A 22,092-nucleotide genomic window follows, 5' to 3' on the forward strand; every position below is an offset into this window, starting at 1 on the left:
GTCCTCATATGCAAAATGAAGCTAACTAGCGTACCTACCTCATGGAGTTGTACGTTGGACTCCAGTGGGTGTCCCTGTAGGAGAGAGGTGGGGGGAAGCCAGCGCAGAGCTCTTTGAAGACCCCCCTTCCTTGACAGGCAGCAGTCCTGCTTAATAGACACCTACTCTCTGCTGGAATTGCTCCACGTCGAGTTCTGGGTCCCTTGAAAACATCTGCCCAGCCCTGGGAGGCCAAGTGCAGCAAGAGGGACGCCTGACCGCCCCCCTCCCCATCAGGGACAGCATCTGGGAAGGTCTTCAGCCTTCTGGTTTTTGTCATTTCACCGTGGACAGTGCCTATTTTGTCGGCTGTAGTTAAAGCGTACAGGATCGGAGCGTCTAGGGGAAATCCGGCTGCTCGACCCGATCTGCACATCACCCAAGCTAAATGGAACAGAGAGCTTGCTGAGCAAACAGAGATTCAAGACAAGTCTTCTGCCTTCCCCCCAGTAACCACACAGGGGCTCACAATCCTCCAAAACAGTGTCCCAGGGCCCCCCCACAGCTCCCTCTTCCTGCCCGCCCCTTCCCCACCTTTCAGGTAGGGTCCAAGTGTCCTGGGCTGGATATTTCAAACTGCACTGACTTGGGTTAGGGAGGCAGGGATGGGAGCCAGGATGGTTCAAGGCCTGGAAGGCGTAAGAGGCCAAATTATTAAAACCTTGCAAATATGGATGTTTTTTTTAGGCTGGATAAATCAGTCAGATACTGAAGCCAAGGGGCCCCAGCCTGTAGTCCACTGCCCTGCCTGTGATCAGCGATCACCACGGTCACCTCTCTACCCCTGGTGGCACCTGTTCTCCTCTCCTGCAAAATCCTTATGGAATGCTGTGCCATGGAATGGAAGGCTGTGGCCAGCAGGGTGACGACCACACCCCAGGCTGGCTCTCAGGGCCATCCCAGTCCCGAACTTCCACAGCCTTGTATCCCTCCCTCCACCGACATGTCACAGCTCTCCCCTCTGCCTTCACTTTAGCCTTCTGCTCCTTCTGGAAGGTCCTCCCTGCTGTCCTCCATGGGCCACAAGCATGCTGAAGATTCAGCTCCAAGGTCACCTCTCCCCAGAGACCCTTTGTAGAGGCCACTTCTAGGTCACAGGCTTAAACAATGGAAACCTGAGTGGGATAAAAGGGCCTACAGTGACCCCCCCCAGCGGACTGCAAACAGGCTCATTAGGCGACCCACCTGGAAATAGCCAGAGGAGGGCGCCTGGGTGGCTCAGTTGGTTAAGCGACTGCCTTCGGCTCAGGTCATGATCCTGGAGTCCCGGGATCGAGTCCCGCATCGGGCTCCCTGCTCGGCGGGGAGTCTGCTTCTCCCTCTGACCCTCCCCCCTCTCATGTGCTCTCTCTCTCATTCTCTCTGTCTCAAATAAATAAATAAAATCTTAAAAAAAAAAAAAGAAAAAGAAATAGCCAGAGGCCCTGGCTGACCCATGGGCTACTTAAAATCGGGCACAGGTACCATAAAGGGGAAAACTCCATACGTTCCACACCTCCTCATTTGCCCCCTTAACTGCAGCTCCTCACCACTGCCTCCTAGCAGACAGTCTCTTCTCTACTGTCCCGCCTGCTTCTTCCTGGCAGTGTAGTCAATAAACTTCTACCTCCTTCGTTCTGCCTTGCTGAGTTCTTTTACCACCCATGCCTCTGGCCTCCACCAGATCGGGAAGCCCCATACCCTTTTCCTTCCATCCCACTTCTTACCCTACCCACCCCCAGGCCCTTAGGAGGGGCACGTGGTAGAGCAGAAAACAGGTGCCCCCTTCAGAATCAGACACACCTGCCAGGGCGGTGCCAAATACAGGCTCCACCGTCCTGTGACCTTGGGCCAGCTACTTAATTTTACGAGCCTGGGACTTGCGCCCTGTGAAATAGGGTGGGGTGCCCAGTCCTTGCTGACTCCCGGCACCTGCCCACCGATGTCCCCACCGCACCTTGCACACCCCTGCAGGGCTTCCAATGCTGGCCTGCCTCCCCGGGGAGGGTGCAAGCTCCTCCAAAGCAAGACCCCAGCCCTCCCTACCTTTGGGCCTCTGCACAGTTTTCACTCTCAACACTTCTGACACCAAACATGTGGGGTTTTTCCCCACCAGCAACCAATCCTCCCTCTCTCCAGTGTCCTGCAATTCGGTTCAGTTCTGACACAACCACTGGGAGCTGGCATCAGTCCCATAAGACTGTCACCACCTCAGACACCAGTCGAACATATGGGCTGCCCAGGGTATCCAGACTTCTGTCCGACTTGGCTACGAAGTCGGGGGTTCCTACAACACCCCACCTTCAGTTTCAATAGTTTGCTAGAAGGGCTTACAGAACTCAGAAAAACACTTAACTTACTATCCTCGGTTCATTATAAAGGATACAGATGAACAGGGTCCAAGGTCCCCAGCAAAGGAGCTTCTGTCCCCATGGAGTTGCCAAGCCCCACCCTCCCAACAAGTGGATGTGTTCCCCAACTCAGAAGCTCTCTGAACCCCATCATTTAGGGGTTTCTATGGAGGCACATAGGCATGATTAATGAACTCCGTGGTCATTGTGATTAAATCAGTCTCCAGCTCCTCTTCTCCCCTGGGGTCGGGGGTGGTATGGTACAGAAAATCCCAACCCCTAAATTTGTGGTTGCTTCCTCTGGCACAACCCTCCCCCATCCTGAAGCTATCTAGGGGCCCAGCAAGAGTCACCTGATTAGCATAAACCCTGGCGTGGTCAAAAGGGGCTTATTATAAACAAACAAAGAAAACTCTCCTAGTGATGAGGGAGCAGAAGGCTAGCTGAAGACAGAGCATAAGCTGACACCCTGCAACCCATGTGTGTGACATTCTTCCAGGGATCTCCCAACTATCTTAATGTTAATACCGTGCTAGAAGGGAAAACAACCTTAACTTGACCGTGGCCTGACCTCTGGTATCTTGTAGGTATCCTGTAGGTTGGTCCTCTTTAGCATATGAAAGTTCTTTTGAAACCTCCCTTTTCCTTATGTCCCCCAGCTCCGGAGTATATAATCAGCCACTCCTCAAGACCCAGGTGCAGCAGCTCTTTCTGCCCATGGGTCCTGTCCCTGCGCTTTAATAAACCACCATTTTGCACCAAAGATGTCTCAAGAATTCTTTCTTGGTCGTCGGCTCCAGACCTCACCCCACCGAACCTCACCTGAATTCCAAAACCACATCACTATCAACTCTATTACCCAGAAAATTCCAAGGGTTTCAGAAGCTCTCATGTCCAGAACTGGACATAGACCGATGTTAATAACAAAATCCAACCAAGTGAATTTGAGGATCTAATTGACTATTAAATGACTCATGGACCAGACGGCACCCCATCTAGCAAGCAGAGAGGCACTCGAGGCATTGTACAAAATGGGAGGTTTTTATAAAGGGAGGGTGGGGGCAAAAAGTTTTTAGGAAAAAAAAAAGATCTCTCCCGTGGAGGTTGTTTGCTAGGGGGAAAAGCAAGATATCTTATCATGCGGATTGCCTTATCTTCCGTTGGGGGTGGGGTGGGATAGAGAGGACCCCCCAGGTGACAGATTCGTTGGTGCTGCTGGAAAGAAATATTTCCTGACTGACCAGTTAAGGCCACATTTCTGGGGGAGGTTGAAACTGCATTTAGTTTGGGTATTAAGCCCCGGTTTGGGAACTCAGTCATTTGGGGCCTGCAGTTTTCTTTCTTTAACACCAAATATATATACGTGTGTATATATATATATCTTTTAAATATTCTTATTTGTTTTAGAGAGAGCGAGCATGCGGGAAGCAGGGGAGGAGGAGAGGGAGGGGACAAGAATCTCAAGCAGACTTCCCGCGGTGTGCAGAGGCTGGGGCCTGCCTGGGCCCCAGGACCCTGAGATCACACCTGAGCTGAAACCAAGAGTCCCACGCTTAACCAACTGAGGCACCCGGGCGCCCCCCCCAAATATATATTTATATCACGGTATCACAGGTCCTCATTGCAGTAGGTCTGTCGAATGAAGGCAACTGTCCTGAGCCTCACCTTGCCCCAAGAGCACCCAGCACTGGGCGCACCCTTGTGGCGGAGGCCATCACAGGCGGGCGGGGGTTTTAGAACCCCATCTCCATCTCGGCTTCCCCTAAGCGCAGCCTTCTCCTGTCGGTGAAAGGGGCATACTTGCACCCCTGGCCCTCAGGCTTGCGAGGGGTAAAGGGCATGGCAGAGAGAGGAAGAGGGGCGGGTAAAGGTGGCCCCCTTGGCCTGCCGTTGGGACACGAACACGAATGTGCGGGGGCTGGTGGGAGGGCCTGGAGGGATGGTCCTGAGGACCGGTAGCCGCCGCACCCCCCCCACCCCCTGCGCCCCCGGCCCAGCTTCCCCTCCGCCTCAGCCAGACAATGGGCCTCCGGAAGGCGGTGACAAGGAAAAGCGTCATGGCGCTGGCCTGGCACACAGGAGGCCTGACACTAGGCGCCAAAGCTGGGTGGCTGGGCCAGCAGGGGCATGGGCGCTGCAGTTAGAGGGGGCTCTCTGCAGGAGTCTGGGGGCGAGCGGGAGCTCTTCCGGGTCCCGGACGCAGGCTCTGGGGACCGCAGGGGCCGGCTCCCGGGGAGCGGGGGGAAGGAGCGCGCGCAGCAGCCGGGAGGCCGAGTGGCGCGCGCTCCAGGGCCCGCGCGGGCGGTGCACGGGGCTGCCGGCGCCTCGCTCGCTCCGCCCGTGCAATGGGCGCGGGGACGCCGGGCCGCCGCGCCGGGGAAGGGTTTGCAAACCGGGAAGGGCGGGCGTCGGCGGCCCGGCCGAGGTGGGGCGGGGCCGGGAGGCGGAGCTCGGCCTGCGGCCCCTCGGAGCCCCGACTCGCAGTGGCCGCGGCGGCCGGGGAGGCGGCGGCGGCGGCGGCGGCGCGGCGGCGCGGCGGCGACAGTAAGTGCGGGCCGGAGGTCGGGCGTGGACCTGACCCCCGGCCGGCTCTTCAGGCTCCCGGCCGCCCCCTGGGCTCGCGCTTCGGCGGCCTCCCCCGAGGAGCCCTCCTGGGGGCTGCTCCGCGGGAACCTCGGGAGGGGGGGCCCACCCAGCCCCAGCCCCAGCCCCCCCGCTGCGGCGCCTCTCACCTCTCGCTGTATCCCTCCCCGTCGTGCCCCCTCTGACTCCTGCCCCCTCCCCCCACGCCCTGCTAATTTTTCCCTTTCTGGGTCGCTATGCTCTTTCTCCCCTGGATTCTCTCCCCTCCTCTTCCTCCTCCTCATGGATTTCCTGACACGGGACCTCACCGCCTGGTTGTGGGGGGCCTGGGTATGGATGAGTCAGCCCAAAGTATCCAGAAGGTGGCTGACTCTTAGTTCAAACTAGGGGAGTCTGAGGCTGGGGGTGCCTCCAACCCCAAAGCCGATTCTACCATGGTGTCTAGGTGGCACCCTGTGTTCCCCAGTAGTGCTTTCCCATGGGTTAGCATCACCAGCTCCCCTACCCTCATTTCACAGATGAGGAAATCGAGGCACAGTGGGGAGATTGACTGAGCCAGAGTCAGAAACCTCCTGGGAACCAGGCCCCCAGTTCCAGATGGTGGTCTGCAGCAGCCTGGGCACCACACACTTCTGCTTCTTTGTGGGGGTGCTGACCCATCCCCCAAGTCACCCAGGAAAGGAGCCCCACCAAGCCTGGCCAACTCCTGCAGGTGACTTGAGTACAGGGCAGGCCACAGCCAGCCCATGCTGGGGACACCAGGGCTCTTTCTTAGCTTTCTTTTTCCTTTCTTTCTTTTTAATCCAAAAGCCAGCAGCTAGCTTTTATAAAGAGTAATAAGACTTTGCTCACTTCAGTGCCCTGGCCTGTGACCCAGGTTAGAGAAAATTTCTGGTTCCTTCTTCAGGAGCTCAGTCAAGGCTGAATGGCCCTGGACAAATAGATGGGTGGAGATGAGAGTGGGCCGGAGTAAGCCGGGCGCGGGCCCCTGCCCCCACCCCGTAGCTGGAGCATCTGGAAAGAACCACTTGTCCTTCGTCTGTTGTCCTACATGGGTCATAGTTTTTACATTTCTAAACACTAATTGAGAAATGCGTGTGTGTCTGCACCTGGGCACGCACACTGCATGTGTGCTCACACTGGTTAGTTTGTCAGAGCAGGGCTTCCTGTGGAACAAGGCTAGGGAAGGGTGCTGCTCAGCCAGGGGAGTGGAAAATAGACTTGCTGGCTTGCATGCTCGGGCATCTGGCAGCCTCTTGCCTGCCCGCTCCAGGGTACATGCTGCCCCCGTAGGAGGGAATATTCTGACCACCCAGACAGAGCCCATTCATTCAGCAAACACTGGTGAGGGTGCCCTGCATCCTCTTCACCTCCGCTCACAGCTCACTGCCCGTGAGGCCTTCTAGAAGGAGGTCTGTGCTTGGAGCCAGCAGACATGGGTTCACATTGCCAGCCAGCCTCCTCTCCCGGGTGGGCCTCGGACTGCTTGGCTATGTAACCTCGTCCTTGCCATTTGGCAGCTGTGTGACCATGGCCAAATGACTGAACCTTCTGGAGCCTCACTCTGCATCTGTGAAATGAGCCTTAGAGTGGTACCTGTCATGTTGTGCTGTTGTCAGGCTCAGGTGCGAGGTGCAGACCTTGACATTGCATGAGCACCGGATTTCATTTTAGCTACTGGGAATTCTTACTATTTGAATGGGGGGCAAATCAACTGCCTTCAAGGCTTCATTCTTTGCCTCTGAAAAAAGGGAGGCACGAATTCCTGTCCTGCTTAATTCCAAGGAATGTTGTGAGGCTCTCCTGAGATACCAGAGAAGGCTGTGTGCCCGTGTGACAGGGCATTCCCGTCTCCCCAGGGCAGGAGGGCCCGGCTGGATGCTGTGAGTCTAAGGTTCAGCCTCCGAGGGGGCTGAGCCGAGTTCATTTCTTGATGTACTGGGGTGAGTGGGGGGAGCTACTGCAGGAGAGACTACAATGTCCCATCCTCAGCTCTGTGGAAGTACTGCCCATTTATCAAGCTGCCGCCATGTGCTAGGTGCTATATAGAGCATGGAAGCAGGCAGACTACTTTGCAGCCATTCAGCAGCCAGCCAGCCAGGGGACAAGCCCAGGATGGCGGGGAAGATGCTCACGTTCCTGCAGCAGCTGCTACCACGGGCCAGGCACTGGCAGCCAGTTGCAGTTATATAAGCATCGTAAAAAAGGCCTCCCTCGGTTTACAGATAGGGAAATTGAGGCTCAGAAGCATGGTGACTTGCCCAAGGTCATGTAGGCATCCCAGAATTTCAGTTAAGTTTTAGGTGCTGTCACAGATTGGGAGTGGCTGTCTCCTGATGGGATGCGAGGGACAGAGGTGGGGACCTGGGCAGGAGCTACAAATCCAGGCTTGGCCATGGACCTGGTCTGTGACCTTCTGCTCTTCAGACCTTGGTTTCCCAAAAATTAAATGAGGGAGTGGACTATTAGATCTCTCAAACTGGCTTCTCCAGGCAGCTCTAGACACCATGGTTTTAGTTTTTTGTTTTAAATGTTATTTTATTTGAATGCCTCTATTTTTATTTATAATTTTATTTCTGAATACATAATCCCTTCACATAGTTCAGAATTCCAAAGGCACAAAAGAGGAGGCAGTGAAGACCCCTCCCTCCCCAGGGGCAACCACTCTGAAATTTCCCGTGGGTTCTTCCACAGGATATTCTCCTCCCCACCCAGCCCAGCCCTGTCTGCTTTTTTGCACAAATAATAACATATTCTATGCACTTTCCTGCTCCTTACTTTTCTCACATAAAGTTGAAAAGAGTTTGGAGAACATGCCTTGCCTATCAAGGGTCCTAATCCCTTTTTTTAAATGGCTGCATAGACAGTTGAAGGCCTTGAGCTCAGGTTTGCCCTTCTGGATCGATTGCCGTAGGTCCCACTGCATCACATGGCCTTACTCCCGGCCAGCCCACAGCTTGTTGGCTACCTATGTTGTCCTGCACGGGGACGGGGGTGATGCTTTGGTCACTTATAGTTCAAGCATCTTGTCGTTCTCCCCGATCCTTAAACCTGAAGCTCTCTAACCATGCTGTGGTGACCCAGGGTCCGGGCAGAGTCAGCTTTGCGGGACGGGTGAGTCCCTAGCCGGACCCAGCCTAAGCTTCTGATCTCCTGCCCTGTCTCTGTGTCTCTGCTCCAGCCGTGGCCATGGCCTCCGAGGATGACTTTCATCACAGTTCAAACTCCACCTACAGAACGGCAAGCAGCTCCCTCTGCACTGACCAGGAAACACTGCTTGAGAAGCTGCTCGACCACCCACCGCCTGGCCTGCAGAGGCCCGAGGACCGCTTCCATGGGACCTACATCATCTTCTTCAGCTTGGGCATTGGCGGCCTACTGCCGTGGAACTTCTTTATCACTGCCAAGGAGTACTGGGTATTCAAACTCCGCAACTGCTCCAAGCCAGCCTCGGGGGAGGAACCCGTGGGTTCGGACATCCTGGTAAGGGAGCGTTCGTCCTGGGAGCCGGGGAGCGGGCGGGGGCCGTGGGAGCAAGCAGCCTGGATGGGGCGAGTATACTTGGGTGTACCGTTCCAGGAAGGTTTGCAGCCTGCTGAGAATATGGATGCAAACCAGTGTGTTGTGTGGAGCACGGTAGAAAGACCTCAGTCCTCAGACATGCTTTGTGTGGTGGGTGAAGCCTCATGCTTCATGTGGTGGGGAAGACACGATTGCAGCCTCCAGCCTGCTTACTATCTAACTTGGGCAGAAGATGCAAGTGGTGATTCTCTGCACTGTCCTGTGGTGAGCCCAAGAACCCAGAGGTCATGACTCCAGGGATTTGAAAAGGTGGCTCTGATAGCAGTAAGTTCAGCTATTACAGAAAATTCCAAAAAAAAAGCAGTGGTAAAACGAGATGGAAGCGAATTTTTCTCTCCTGTTCAAGTCTGGAGGGGCCAGCCCAACGCTGGTACGATGTCCCATGTGGTCAGGAACCTCGTTGCTCCACCATGTAGAGCTTCCATGGTCAAGGTCATTTTGCAGTCCAAGATGGCTGTTGGAGCTCCAGCGATCACGGCAAGAGGAGAAGGAGAGGCATAAGAACATTCCTGGAAGTAACACACATTGCTTCTGCTTCCATGCCATTGGGCAGAACTCAGTCACATGACCACATGAGCTGCAAAGGAGGCTGCAAAATGTAGCCTTTATTTATTTATTTTTTTAAAGATTTTATTTATTTATTTGAGAGAGAGAGAATGAGAGCGAGCACATGCGAGGGGGGAGGGTCAGAGGGAGAAGCAGACTCCCCGCCGAGCAGGGAGCCCGATGCGGGACTCGATCCCGGGACTCCAGGATCATGACCCGAGCCGAAGGCAGTCGCTCAACCAACTGAGCCACCCAGGCGCCCAAAATGTAGCCTTTAGATGTAGTCGTTATCCCAGAGAACTGTGTGCCCAGCTAAAATGGGAGGTTGTACAGCTGTGGGAGACAGGGGAAATGAAGACTGGGGGATCAGTAGTCTTGTCACCAGGGGAGGGATCACTGTGACTCAGAGCATGTGGACTAGAAGGGAGGGGATCTTCCAGGTGGGAGGGAAAGCCTGAGCAGAGGCAGGATGGGGGGGACGCTCAGGTGTGTGAGGGGCAGTAAGGCACTGAGTTTTCCTGTATGGGGGGTACACGTAAGGGGAAAATAAGGCTTGAGATCATTGCCTGGGCCCTGAAGTCATTGCTTGGGCCTTGAATGCCAAGGTGAGGCGTGGACATTTTAGTGTTTAGTGACAACAAGCCCCCTCCCGCCACCGGGGCTGCTCACTCTGTGGCGTGACTTCTCCCTTGGTCAGCGGCAGTGTTAAAGACGGGAATTACTCTGCCGCTTGTTAAAACGTAAGGAAGGCTTAACTCAAGATTGTTGCAATAAGAAAGAGAGATCGGGCTCAACCCCAGATACCACAAGACATGTGGGAATTTATAGCCAAGGAGCAGGGTGAGAGCTCAGTGGATGGAAAATTAGAGGAATTAGTGGATGGAAAAAAGAGGAGCCATCAAGGGCAGGGGGATTCTTTTTTTTTTTTTTTTCCTAAAGACTTTACCTATCTACCTGAGAGAGGGAACACAAGCAGGGGAAGTGGGAGAGGGAGAAGCAGGCCCCCCGCCGAGCAGGGAGCCCGATGTGGGGCTCGATCCCAGGACCCCGGGACCATGACCCGAGCCGAAGGCAGATGCTTAACGACTGAGCCACCCAGGCGCCCCGGGCAGGGGGATTCTTGCTAAAGGCAGGCCAAGGGCATTGCACACCAGGGGTGGGGGATGAGGAGCTTGCTCAGATATCGAGGGTGGCTGGATATCAAGGGTGGGGGGGCTTCTCCATAAATGGACTTAGCAGGATTCTTGCTAGGACTGGGCTGGGCAGGTAGAAGACAGGATGGAGGCCAAGGGCAAGGCCGAGTGGAGAAGAGAGCTCAGAGGTTTGGGTAATCTCTATCAGGAGCCTCAGAGTCCACAGCTGATCTAGGCTGGTGTCTGCTCTCTTGGAAGCTCATGGATGGGGATACTGTGGGCATCTCTGAAAGCATGCCAGGCTGGAGGGTTGCCAGCTGCCCCCTCCTCTAGGGGACAAGAAGAGGGAACCCTAGCACACCCTAGCCATAGCCAGGCTATGAAATCCCTGACCTAACCCCAAAGAACTTTCCCCAGTTCTGTAGGGATAAATCTAACACAATGACTGGAGCAGCCCTGTTGTCTGTCTCTGAGACTGCATATGGCCACACATTGAAATCACACAGGGAGTTTAAAAAAATCCCAGTCTGAGCCCCACCGCAGTGCCTGGGATTGAATTAGCCTGAGGTGTGGAAGGGACAGAGGTATTCTAAGACTTCACACCCCCTCCCCTGGCCTCAGTCCCTTGGTTCTGACACCCTGCCAAGGCCTGTTTGTGTCAACTGAGGGACTCATAGACGCCCCCAGGGCCAGAGCAGCGCGGAGTAAACCCATTTCCACAGCTGAAGAGGTGTCCTGGGAAGGTGGTCCGGGACTTGAGAGCCTCCCACTCAAGGTGTGGTCCCTGGCCCAGGCGTCACCTGGGAGCTTGTTAATGATGCAGGCCCCACCCCAGGCCAGCTGAGTCAGGAGCTGCAGGCTACCAAGCTCCCAAGGTGACTGACCGGCCCCTTCGAGTTTGAGAAACACTCCCTAGGGCGTGGCTTCCAGAAGCCTACCGCTCAGGCTCAAACCCTGCCTTTGCTCTGGTGCCTGGCTCTCTGGCCTCTGGGCTGCGTCGGCTTCCTGGCCCAGAGCAGGAAGATGCTACTAACCACCGGCTCGGCTCTGTAAGGTTGTGAGGGTTTGGTAAATTAATATGCACACAAAGCACTGAGCACAGGCTCTGGCGCCCCCACTCCTAAGTGCTGTGCGAACATTATTATCATTATCATCACTTGGGGGGATGGGGCACCCAGTGCCGAGCTGCATGTGGCCCTGGTGTATTTCCAGACGTCTGGCTTAGCTGGGGTGCTTCATGATCCACTTTTATATACCCGTGACTCAAGCATCCCAGTTCCTGCCAGCCTCGGTAAATTACCCAGCCCACTTGGGCTTCTTCCAGAAGATCTCTGTCTGTCTCGGCCAGCACCCGGCCATGGCGGCCCCCAGGGCTAGACTGAGTGTGCACCTGTCCTGTCCCCTCCTCCGTCCATTTCCTCGGCCCCTGGGGCCGGAGAGGAAGCCGCGGCTGGTGCCTGGGAGCGGGGCCTCGAGCAGTGGATGTCTGCTGCAAGGCAGCCCCTTCCCAGCTGCAGGCACTTAGTATTCCAGGCCCTGCTAGGATGCTTTATTGCCTCTTTCCAAGTGCTGGCAGGTGCGGCTGCCCGGAGCTCCTGGCTCTTGGCATCAGAGATGAGAGACCTGTCACCCCTCGATTCATGGGCTGGGTCTGGGAAGCAAGCATGCTGGGGCATCTCTGCATTTTGCAGGCCATTTTTCTTTGCCTAATTCCTCATTCCTGCCACCCACCTCCCCAGTTCGTTCCCACTCTCTTCCTGATTTCCCTGCAAGAGGTGGCTGGTCTGCTCTGTCACCTGAGGGCCACTTTGGGGAAAGGAGGGGGAAGAGTCAAATGGGTCTGTCTCCAGCCACCACCTGCAGCTCAATTAGCTCTGGATGTTGGGTTTTTTTTCTGTACTTGCCTTTTAATATTTCCCGGGGACGGATACCATTGACTGGGGAGTTTGGCTGCGTAGGAGTGTTGGTACAGACCCCCTTCCCTCCAATTTAGGTGACTTTCAAGGTCACCTCCCTTCCCAGGCTCATTCCCTTCTGCCTAGGACGGTTTTGGGGATGGTTTAGAAAGCATCCTGCTCACCTGCCCCCTCGTCTCTAGTCCCTGGAATCAAAACTTTTGAATAACTCCCCCACAGGCCTTTGGGCCCAGAGTCCAGAAAATTCGAGGATAAACAAGGAAGAATTTCTCTGAAGAGGTGGCGCCGTGGGGCGTCATGGTGGCCACCATCTTCTGAGCCTGACTCTGGGCCCACCATGCTGGCAGGGATGTTAAACTCGCCTCTCATTAACTGTTTAGTCAAAAAGCCACGCTCAGAGATTTTCAGTAACCTGCCTCCAGTCACATAGTGAGCAAGGGTGGTAGAGAATGTCACAGAGAATTCAGATGGACAGATGATTGCAAAATTGGTCAAGCTCAGAGAGTGGAATAGAGGGGACTGCCCTGGAGACGGGACGGCCCCACGCCCTGTCTCCGCCAAATGGAGAGTCTGCCCTTGGTCTGGCCTCCTTTTCCACCCTGGGAGAACAGGTGCCTCCGCTCTACCCCTGGATTCTGGACCCAACTTCCAAGCTGTCAGTGTCCCTGATCCCTTCCCTACCCCTGCCCCCAGGTCCTCCTTTGGCTCTGGGCTCTGTAAGCTGTCCCTGATCCTATGGGGCACTTCTCGCCCTCCACTTGGCCTCTCCTGCAAGCCGGTCTGGGCTGCCCCTGGGCCAGGGAGTATAAGCCAGACCCGCCCCTCTTTCTACCTCTGAGAGGAGAGGGAGCACGCCTTCTCTTAGTCATTCCCTGCCACGAGCCCTCCGTGGCCCCCTCCTCACACATTCTTCTGATGCATCTTGGCCTGTCCAGGGCTCCTCTCTGAGGGGACTGCAGGACATGACCAGGTCATGGGTGGGACCTACAGTCTGACTCGGTATCAACAGGGCCAGGACCCAGGCCTGGAGATCTGCTGCTGCCCCATCCATCCGCCAACCGGAGGGAGCCCCACTAGCCCAGTCTGAGGGAGTGGAATCTCTCCTGCTGCCACCCTTCTGAGTTAGGGGGATCCTCGTCTGGGTCCCCAGAGCCCACTTCCCCCTCTGGCACTTGCCACACAATTCATGGTATTGAGTGTCTGTCATGAGGGGGTCACTGCTCAGGACTCTGCCGGCCTTAGCTCATTTAACCGCACGGCACCTGTGTGAGGCAGGGGTACTAATATCCGTGATGAGAGTACCCAGTTCCCAGATGGGCCTGCCTCCCCCGCTAAACTGTGACCTCTTTGCAGTAGAGAATGCAGCTCTCCTGCTGTACATCCCTGTGCCCTGGGTACAGCTGACACAGTGCCCAGCACATAATAGCAACAAGAAAAATCTGTTGCATTAGTTCCTGTATGGCTGGGCAGGAAACCCCATCACCTCAATCCAAGATAGGGATGGCATGGGTCTGCAAAGGAGCAGAAGAAGATCTGGGGGTCATAGTGGCCACCACCGTAGTGGCCACTTTCATGTGGGTTGGCATAGACATGAAGTGAGATCTCTTTTTTTTTAATTTTTAATTTTAATTCAATTAATTGACATATAAAGTATTATTGGTTTCAGAGGTACAGGTCTGTGATTCATCAGTCTTGTATAACACCCAGTGCTCATTACATCACATGCCCTCCTTAATGTCCATCCCCTGGTTACCCCATCCCTCCACCCCCCTCCCTGAGGTGAGATTTCTTCTATAGGGAAGGGACCCAGGCTGGCCTGGTTCAGCGTGGCTTTGGGGGGGGGGGGTCCTAGGACATCCCCTCATTATAGCACCTTAGTCCTGGCCCAACCCCTCAGCACCCCCCAAAAAGGCAGGAGAGCATGAGTTATGAAGTCTATCCTTACTAACAAGGGCAGACATCCCAATTCAGAGAGGTGGGGTTAAGAGGAACCAGGATGAACTAGTTCGGAGAAGAGGAAACTGGAAGACAGATTATCAGAGGTCTTGGCAATGACCTGCTGACTTCACAAAGTCCCTGCCATGAAGCCCATGCCTACCCGCCTTTGGACCTACCATCTTTATCTGCAGGATAACCTGGTGAGTTAGGGACTATCTTCCCCAGTTTCCTGATGGAGAAACTGAGGCTCACTGACCCATGGCCATTTGCTAGCAAGCGACAGAACTGGGCTCGGGAGCAGTCTGGAGGTGAGCAGAGCCTGTGTTGCTAACCAGCATGCTCTCTGGCCTCTCCAGCTACCCTGGTGGAATAGACTAGAATCCTCTGGGGAGCTTTTAAAGCCCACCCGCCTGCCCCAACCACCCACCCGCTTCTGGTGCAGTTGAAGGAGGGGCCTGGGCACAAGCACTTTTAAGTTCCCAGGTGAGGCCAACATGCAGCCACGTGATCCAAGGGAAATGTTACCTCATGGGGGTAATGAGGAGCTGTTCTCTGCCCCTCACCAGAGCACCCACCCTATGGACTTACATGATGAGAGTTCTCTGGAAGAACTTCCTCCAGGGCAGGTTGTCAAAGCTCCCCTCCAGACCCAGATATCACTGGGAGGGAAGCTCTCACCATGTGCTAAGGGCGCTGGTTCGTTCAGGATTTATTCAACAACCGGCCGTGTGCCAGAGGCTTTATTTTCATTATCCCTTTCCTTACTATAGCCGCAAGGGATAGGTATTATACCCATTTTACAGAGAAGGAAACCAAGGCTCAAAAAATGTAATTTGTTCCCAAGCAGAAAGGAAGTGATAGCTGGGACTCAAACTGGGCTGTCTGAACCCAGACTGTCACATGCTCTCAACCCTGTGCTCCAGGCCAGTGCTTTCGAATGTTTCCAGACTGGTTTTGCCCCGTGCGTACCTCACCGGCAAGACTTCCACGTCTGTAACAGAAATGGCAGCATCCACATGCAAGAACAGTCTCTGGCTGGAGTTTTCAAGGAGGAGCCAGTGATCATCCGTGATGACCTTATAAGTGGCTAAAGCCAGCTGGGCTGAGGATGGAGAGCTGCCTTTGGATTTAACCTCTAACCTTGTGTAGGTCTGCGGTGGCCCTGGGGAGCAGTGCTGAGGGGGAGGGGCAGACGCTGGACCTTGCTGGGGGATGGGGGAGGGACCTGGAGGCAGCTTTCTAACTCATGTGAGAGGAACAAGACGGGAGTTCCAGGGAAGTGTGGTCAAGATACGGGATGGATTTTCTGGTTTGGTTTTCTTTTTCCTTCAGGAGAAGTGGCAGCCAGCTTGTGTGCTCGGCGAGTGAGGTCCGTGAGCAGAGGGCATGGGCTCCGGGGCACAGGGAGGGGGGCCCAGAAAAGAATGCAGGTGAGGGGCGCCTGGGTGGCTCAGTCGGTTAAGCATCTGCCTTCGGCTCAGGTCCCGATCTCAGGTCCTTGGGATGGAGCGCTGCATCGGCGGGGAGTCTGCTTCTCCCTCTGCAAACCCCCCACTTGTGCTCGTTCACTCTCTCTCAAATAAATAGAATCTTTAAAGAAAAAAAGAATGCAGGTGATTCATCCTTAGGAACAGGAGAGAAGGCAGCCAAAGATAAAAGGAAACAAAGCTGTAGTCATGACCCATTAGGTGGATTTCATATTCTTTAGCAACTGTAATTTGAAAAACCCTGCTCTGCCTGTTTGCCTCCAGCCGGCCACGGGGATGCATTTTTGCCCGCATTTGACAGGGGAGGAGAGCAGAAGCAATAAGTAACTTGCTGATGGCCCGGGGCTGTGAAGCCGAGAGCGGGGCTGTGACCCAGGGGTATCTGAGTCTGCATCATGTTTCCTGGCACACTTGGCAGATGCCCAGATTCCCAGATCCCGCCGTGCTGCCTCCTGCCCCCCACAGTGGGCCTGGGCTACTGTTGCCAGGTGCTCCTGGTCCTTCGGGGAACCACTCCTCCGTTCTACCTGCTGTTCCTTGAGAAGCTTGCACCATTGTGGAACGTGATGCTCCTGCAGACCAATCCCAGAGCCATTCAGGTCCCTCCAAATGGAAAAACATGCACGGTGGACTCCACTTGGCAATCCACTTTTTAAGAGCAGAATTCCAAAGCATGGTGCTAAACCCAAATCAAGGTAGGATTTGGTCTGAGCCCTGTCATCCAAGAAGAGGAGATGGCAGAGACAGTCCAGGGCTCAGCAGGAGGGGCCAGGGCTCCAGGCTTCCTGCCCAGGGCACGGGTGCTACCATGGGGCAGAGAGGGTGGGCCCCTCCCCCGCAGCTGCGCAGTGGCTTGGGCTAGCGGGATGGCTGCTCTCAAACCATTTTTAAAAATTAGAACCAAAACGGACTCATTTTTTTTATTCCCTTGTCCACCCTCTGATTCTAACTGCAGACCCAGCCAGCATGCTGTTCCCAATAAATATACCTGTGATGGCTTTTTCTTCTGTGTTTAACTCTTGCTGCATCCTGCAGAGGGAGAGAAAAAGCCCGACTTGAAATGCTGTCAGTCATGCCTTCGGTGGCCTCGACTTCTCAAATTCTCTTTGTATTTTCTCTCTGCATGCTCACGGCCTCAGCTCCCTACCTGCACCTTGCTCCCTGGCCCCCCCCAGGCTATCAGTCGCTCCCCAACCACACATCCCCCCGCCCCGCCTTCGATTTTATTTTCTCCCACACTTGTCCTTGGAATCCAGAGGCGATTTCCTCGACAAATTAGAACATGGCCTGGGCCTTAAGTGCTCAAGTGTCTCCTTAACGTGATTGATCGTCAAGTGTATTCAGAGAGCAGAGCCAGATCAGTCTTTGCCCGGTGCCTTCCTTATCGGGATCATCCTCTGGGAGGGGTCTGCGGTGGTGGCGGGGGCTGGGGAGGGGTCCTAGCAGGCCTCTTGGGGGTCCTCTCTGTGCACACATGCACTCACCTGAGGCCTGTAGCAGCCTGTGAGCCTGGGGCTTTGGCCTCCCTGCAGGCATGTTGGGTAAGCAAGTCCTGTCTGGGTCTTCTCAGGACTTCCCCCTCTTCCTGGTGGTTCTCCTGGGTTTCCTTCTATGGAGACTAGCTGGAGCACCCCCAGACCACCTCCTCTTTACCCACATGCCATATCCCTGGGCCCTGTCCCCCGCTCTCAACCCTGGGACACCAAAGCATGTCGGCCCTCTGGGGGGTGCAGAAGCCACCCCTTCTGGCGAGGGCTGTGTGGGTAAGCGGGGAGTCTCCTTGGAAGGCCTCCTCTTCCTCCTCGCCCTGGCCACATGGTCAGGCTGCAGAAGAGGAAGGACAGCCTGGCCTGAGCATCAGCAGTGACCAAGCCCCGAATCAGCAGTCACGCCTCAGAGGTCGGGATCACTTGCGTGTGGACTGACTAGGCTCCCTGTTGCTCTGACCCCTGCCTCGAACTGGTTCTGAGCCATTTCTCTGCCTGCTGAGGTTTCGGCCTGAAGAGTGGGTAGGGGAACAAAAAGGCTGAAAATCAAAGAGCAGCTTGCCTTGTCGGGGAGGGGTTTGGTGGAGGGGTGGGGCGGAAGGGTTGGCAGGAGTCATGTTTCCAATTTCTGTGCTCACCTCCAGTGGTAGAAAGACCTGAGGTTCGGGAGAGCTGGTTCTGTTTCTCACTGTGTTTCAAATTTGCTGGGTGACTGAGGGCTCTATTTCCTTATCTAAGAAACTAGGTGGAGGTTGGCAGACTTTTTCTGCAAACGGCCAGATGGCACGTGATCTCTTTCACAGCTTCTCTGCTCTGCACCACAGATAATCCATCAGCAAATGGGCCTGACCAGTTTCTAGTATTTACAAACATGGAGGCGGGCAGATTTGGCCCCAGGGGCAGTCGGCTGCCCACCCCTGGACCAGACACTCCCTTTCAGGTCTTTCCGCACTAGTGTTCTGAGATCTGTTATAGAGGGACCTACCGTGCTGAATTTCTGTTTGGAACTCGGATCGCTGCCTGACATGTCGTTCATTTATTTGTGTATGCATTTGCCGACGGTCTCCTTGACCAGACCATCCATTCCATAAAAGCGGGAACTTGGGGCCTAGACTATCTATTGAGTTCAGCAAATACGTGCGGAATGGTGAATTAATCTGTAAGTGTTTGTGAAAGACCTGTCTGGTGCTGGACTGGCGAGGAGAGGGAACAGGAGGAGGACCCTGCTCCCGGGGTGGTGCGCCATGGTGCCACGCTCAGGGGTTTGGAATCCTGGTGGGGTTGTTGTTTGGGCACACTTAGGTGACACTGGAGCAGACGCCCTCCACTGCCCCGTTAGTTATACATGCTGCTGATAACAGGTCGGTCATGCCTGAAACTTTGGGGTCCCCTTTGTGTTGCTCTGTCCTCCACCCCCACGCTCAGTCTGTCAGCAAATTTTTTTTTTTTTTTTTGTTTTTTTTTTTTAAATATTTATTTATTTATTAGAGAGCAAGAATGAGAGAGAGTACATGAGAGGCGAAGGGTTAGAGGGAGAAGCAGGCTCCTTGCTGAGCTGGGAGCCCAATGCGGGACTCGATCCCGGGACTCCAGGATCATGACCTGAGCCGAAGGCAGTCGCTTAACCAACTGAGCCACCCAGGCGCCCCAGCAAGTTTTGTTAACCCCACCTTCGCAAACGTCTCAAGTGCCTCTGGTTCTCTTCTCCACGGCCAGCACCCCAGCCTCAGCCTTGCTGGCCGCTGGCTCCCAGGGCCCCCCCTGCAAACCATTCTCCATTAGCTACAGAGGTGGTCCTTTAAGATGTAAAATGAAGAGGCTATCTACTGCGCCAGGGAAAGGGACAAGCTCTGCAGACAGAGAGCTGGGTTTGAGCTGCGTGACTTTGGGCGAGTGCCTGACCTCTCTGAGCCTCAGTTTCCTCATCTGCAATAGGACTCATCCCTGGGAGGGGTGCTATAAGCATCAACGGAGTGAATACATGAAAAGCACTCAGAACAGCAGAGTGTGGGGAGGGCTCCATGACTGTGCACCAGCACCAAGTTTCCCAGCCACTTAGGATCCGGCAGTGGCTTCCCATTGTACTTAGAATAAGGTCCAAACTCTGACCCCAGCCTGTTCACCCCAGCCTGCCCCTGCCTCCAGCCTGGTCTCCCCACTCTCTCCCTTACTCCCTGAATCCAGGATCAGCCTGGTTTGCCAAGTGCTCAAACACACCAAACTCACTCCTGCCTTGGGGCCAACCACATGCTGTTCCCTCTGCCCAGAATGCTTTTCCCCTCACCCCTTGCATAGCTTATCCTCAGGTCCAAACATCAGCTCCTTTAAGAGGCAGTTGCTCACCACCCTCGCCAACATCAGCCCCCCCCTCCCCCCCCCACTGCCCTGGCTATATTATAGCTCCTTACTTGGTTTTCCTGTTCATTGCATTTAATGTGACATGCAGTCTTTTTGTTTCTGAACTTGCTATTTACTCCTTTTCCTGCCTCCCTCACTAGAGCCCCATGGCCTCCCAGGCTCTAGCACATGTCGGCACTTACAAGGTGCTCAGCTGTGACTGTTGAATAAGTGCGTGGCCTCTAGCAAATCAGCTGTCTTTACTGTGTCTTAAAGTGAAGAAATGAATGGATCCATCCGTGGCCACTACTACCTGCTCCTCCCCCTCGGTTCCTTCCACCCTCCCTGGCCAGGGGACCCCTCTGTGCCCAGCACTGAGCATGTCCGTGCTGTTCAGAAGCCTTCTTCCATGGATCCCCAGTTCCTTCTGAGACAAGCACCCCTCTTCAGCCTGCTACTTGACACCATCCGTAATCTCCCCTCCGGGCCTCTCTTACCTCACAGGCGCCCTCATTTAACCAAACTGGAGCCCCTGGGGTGTCCCGGAAGGGGGCCAAAGAAGGGGGACCATGCACCGAGGAGACTGAGGAGGGCCGAGGGGCGAGGCTGCGTAGAGAAGCAGGGGATGCAGCGGGACCCTGCGAGGCAGACAAGGACCAGACCCGTGTGCATGGCTTGGGGTCAGGGAGGCAGAGGGTGGCCAGGCCCGAGGAGACGCTTGAGTGGTGGGAACCTGGGGAGGGGCTAGAGCCCGGGGTGGGCAGGGGAGGCGTCCCGGGAGTGGGGGTGGGAGCACGAGCCACTCTCCTTTCCTAGGGATATGGGGACCGGCAAGTGACCGACCTGGGATGAGGGTGAAGGAAAGCAGAGAAACTTGGAGCAGGAGCACTGAGGAAAGGGAGGGCAGACCATGGAGCCTGGGGACAGGTGGCTGGGGGTACTCTCGAAGGCCTTTGATTAGGGAGCTTGGAGCTGGGGTTCAGCAGGCCACCTGGGTGGCAGGCGGTGAAAATTGTTCTGGAGGCAGGGACAGATTCAGGTACGGGGCTCATGGAAGCCAGGGGAGATGAGCCTCCCAAGGCAGGAGTATGGTGCAGGAACGGAGGAGACTCAGGGTGGGGCTCAGAGGCATCTCTGGTGGCAGAGTGCAGAGGTGGACCAAGCTGCCCTGGAGGAGGAGGAGGGGGAGAAGGGGGAGGAGGAGGAGGGGGAAGAAGAGGAGGGGTGGCGTGGGAGTTCAGGCGCGGAGCGCTGGAGGGCAGGTGTGGCCGGCTCCTGTGGCTGCCGTGTTGAGGCGCCCAGACCTGGGTGGTCATGTGAGAATAAAATGCTCACATTCTGGCGGCCAGAAGCCGCAAACAAAGAGGCCAGCAGGGCCATGCCTGCCCCGAAGGCTCTAGGAAAACTCTTGCTTGCCTCTTCCAGGTTCCTGGGGCTCCCATCAGTCCTTGGCATTCCTTGGCTCCTGGCGTGTAATTCCGGTCTCTGCCTCTGTTCGCATGGCTCTCTCCCGGCCTCCATCTGCGTGCCCTCTCCTGCTTCTGAGGACGCTAGTCCTTGCATTTGGGGCTCACCCTGATCCAGTATGACCTCATCTTAACTGGTGATATCGGCCAGGACTCTATTTCCAAATCAGGTTACATTCAGAGGTTCTGGGGAGACATGAATTTGGGGGAATACTGTTCAGCCCGCTACAACCGGGCGGCCGGGGGTGCAGTGGTGTCAGGAGCCTGACCAGGCCTTAGTAACGGCTGCAAAGAAGCCCCTTGGAAGGAGTCTTTCCCACAGCAACCCGGGAGGGGATAAGGTGTTAGCATTGAGGGCATGGGCTGCCTGTCTAGGGGGTTTGGGGCAAAGGGAAGGAGGGGCCTTGTGGCTGGAGGCCATGAAGTCAGAGAGGTTTTTCTTACCTTTCCGAGAAGGTAGGCCCAGCAGTGAAGGAGAGAGAAAATGCAGGCAGGGAGGGTGAGCATTCATGGTGCAAGTCTCCTGGAAGTCAGCATAGGCTGGGGGAGACAAGGTGTGCTCCAGAGGGCTCTACACAGAGGCAGGGGAAGGTAGGGAGGCTCATTCCAGAAAATCTCAGCAACTCTGCTTATCTTCTGGCAGGGATTCCAGGGAGATGTGAAAAAGGATTGCAGACTAAGGAGGGCCTCTGGGCCACTAAAGAGCAAGATTTTAGTGGCCTCAAGGAGCCGGGGCCTGGAGATGGCCCATGAGGCCGAGCATCAGTGGGCTACTGTTAGAGCCTGGAAGCCGTGCACACAGGTCTGAAGGGGGGCCCGTCCTTAGAGTGGCTGGGTCTATCTGGCCGGCATCCTTCAGGGCCTTACCTGTCTGACTCTGACCCGGCTTTGCTCTGCCCTTGGGCCCCTGGCCACCTATCACACCTGGGTGGATCGGGTCTCCTGTGTCCCTCACCTGTCTGGACCCTGGAACAGGTATTGTCCAGCTAGCCCTCCCAGCTCATCCATGACCCCCTTAGCTTTCCTGGGCCAGTGTCCCTGAACACGGGGCCTTGGAACCCACAGGCAGGACGCCAGCTGCACCCCTGGGGGCCACCTGCCCTCTGGTCCCTTCCTGGCCGATGCCAGGGCGAGGGTGCCTCTCCACCACATCCCAGGCTCAAGAGCTTGGCGATCAGAAGGCAGCAAGTTTGCAGCAGCAGACTATTCTTGGCTCCAGCCCGCTCGCTGCTGCTAATTTCATGCCCC

The 22,092-nt window shown here is 55.5% G+C and overlaps 1 protein-coding gene across 1 annotated transcript in view; it reads left to right on the forward strand.

Annotated features, from left to right (window-relative positions):
• The first annotated feature begins 4,714 nt into the window (after window positions 1-4,714).
• Window positions 4,715-22,092, forward strand: part of SLC29A3 (solute carrier family 29 member 3) — a 39,889-nt gene continuing 22,511 nt past the window's right edge. The window contains exons 1-2 of the mRNA XM_044916212.1: window positions 4,715-4,913; window positions 8,134-8,435. Of these exons, the coding sequence (XP_044772147.1) occupies window positions 4,715-4,913; window positions 8,134-8,435 (501 nt within the window). The remainder of the gene's footprint in view (window positions 4,914-8,133; window positions 8,436-22,092) is intronic.

Source organism: Neomonachus schauinslandi, chromosome 6 (genome assembly GCF_002201575.2).
Source record: "Neomonachus schauinslandi chromosome 6, ASM220157v2, whole genome shotgun sequence".
In the NCBI taxonomy this organism is placed as follows: domain Eukaryota; kingdom Metazoa; phylum Chordata; class Mammalia; order Carnivora; family Phocidae; genus Neomonachus; species Neomonachus schauinslandi.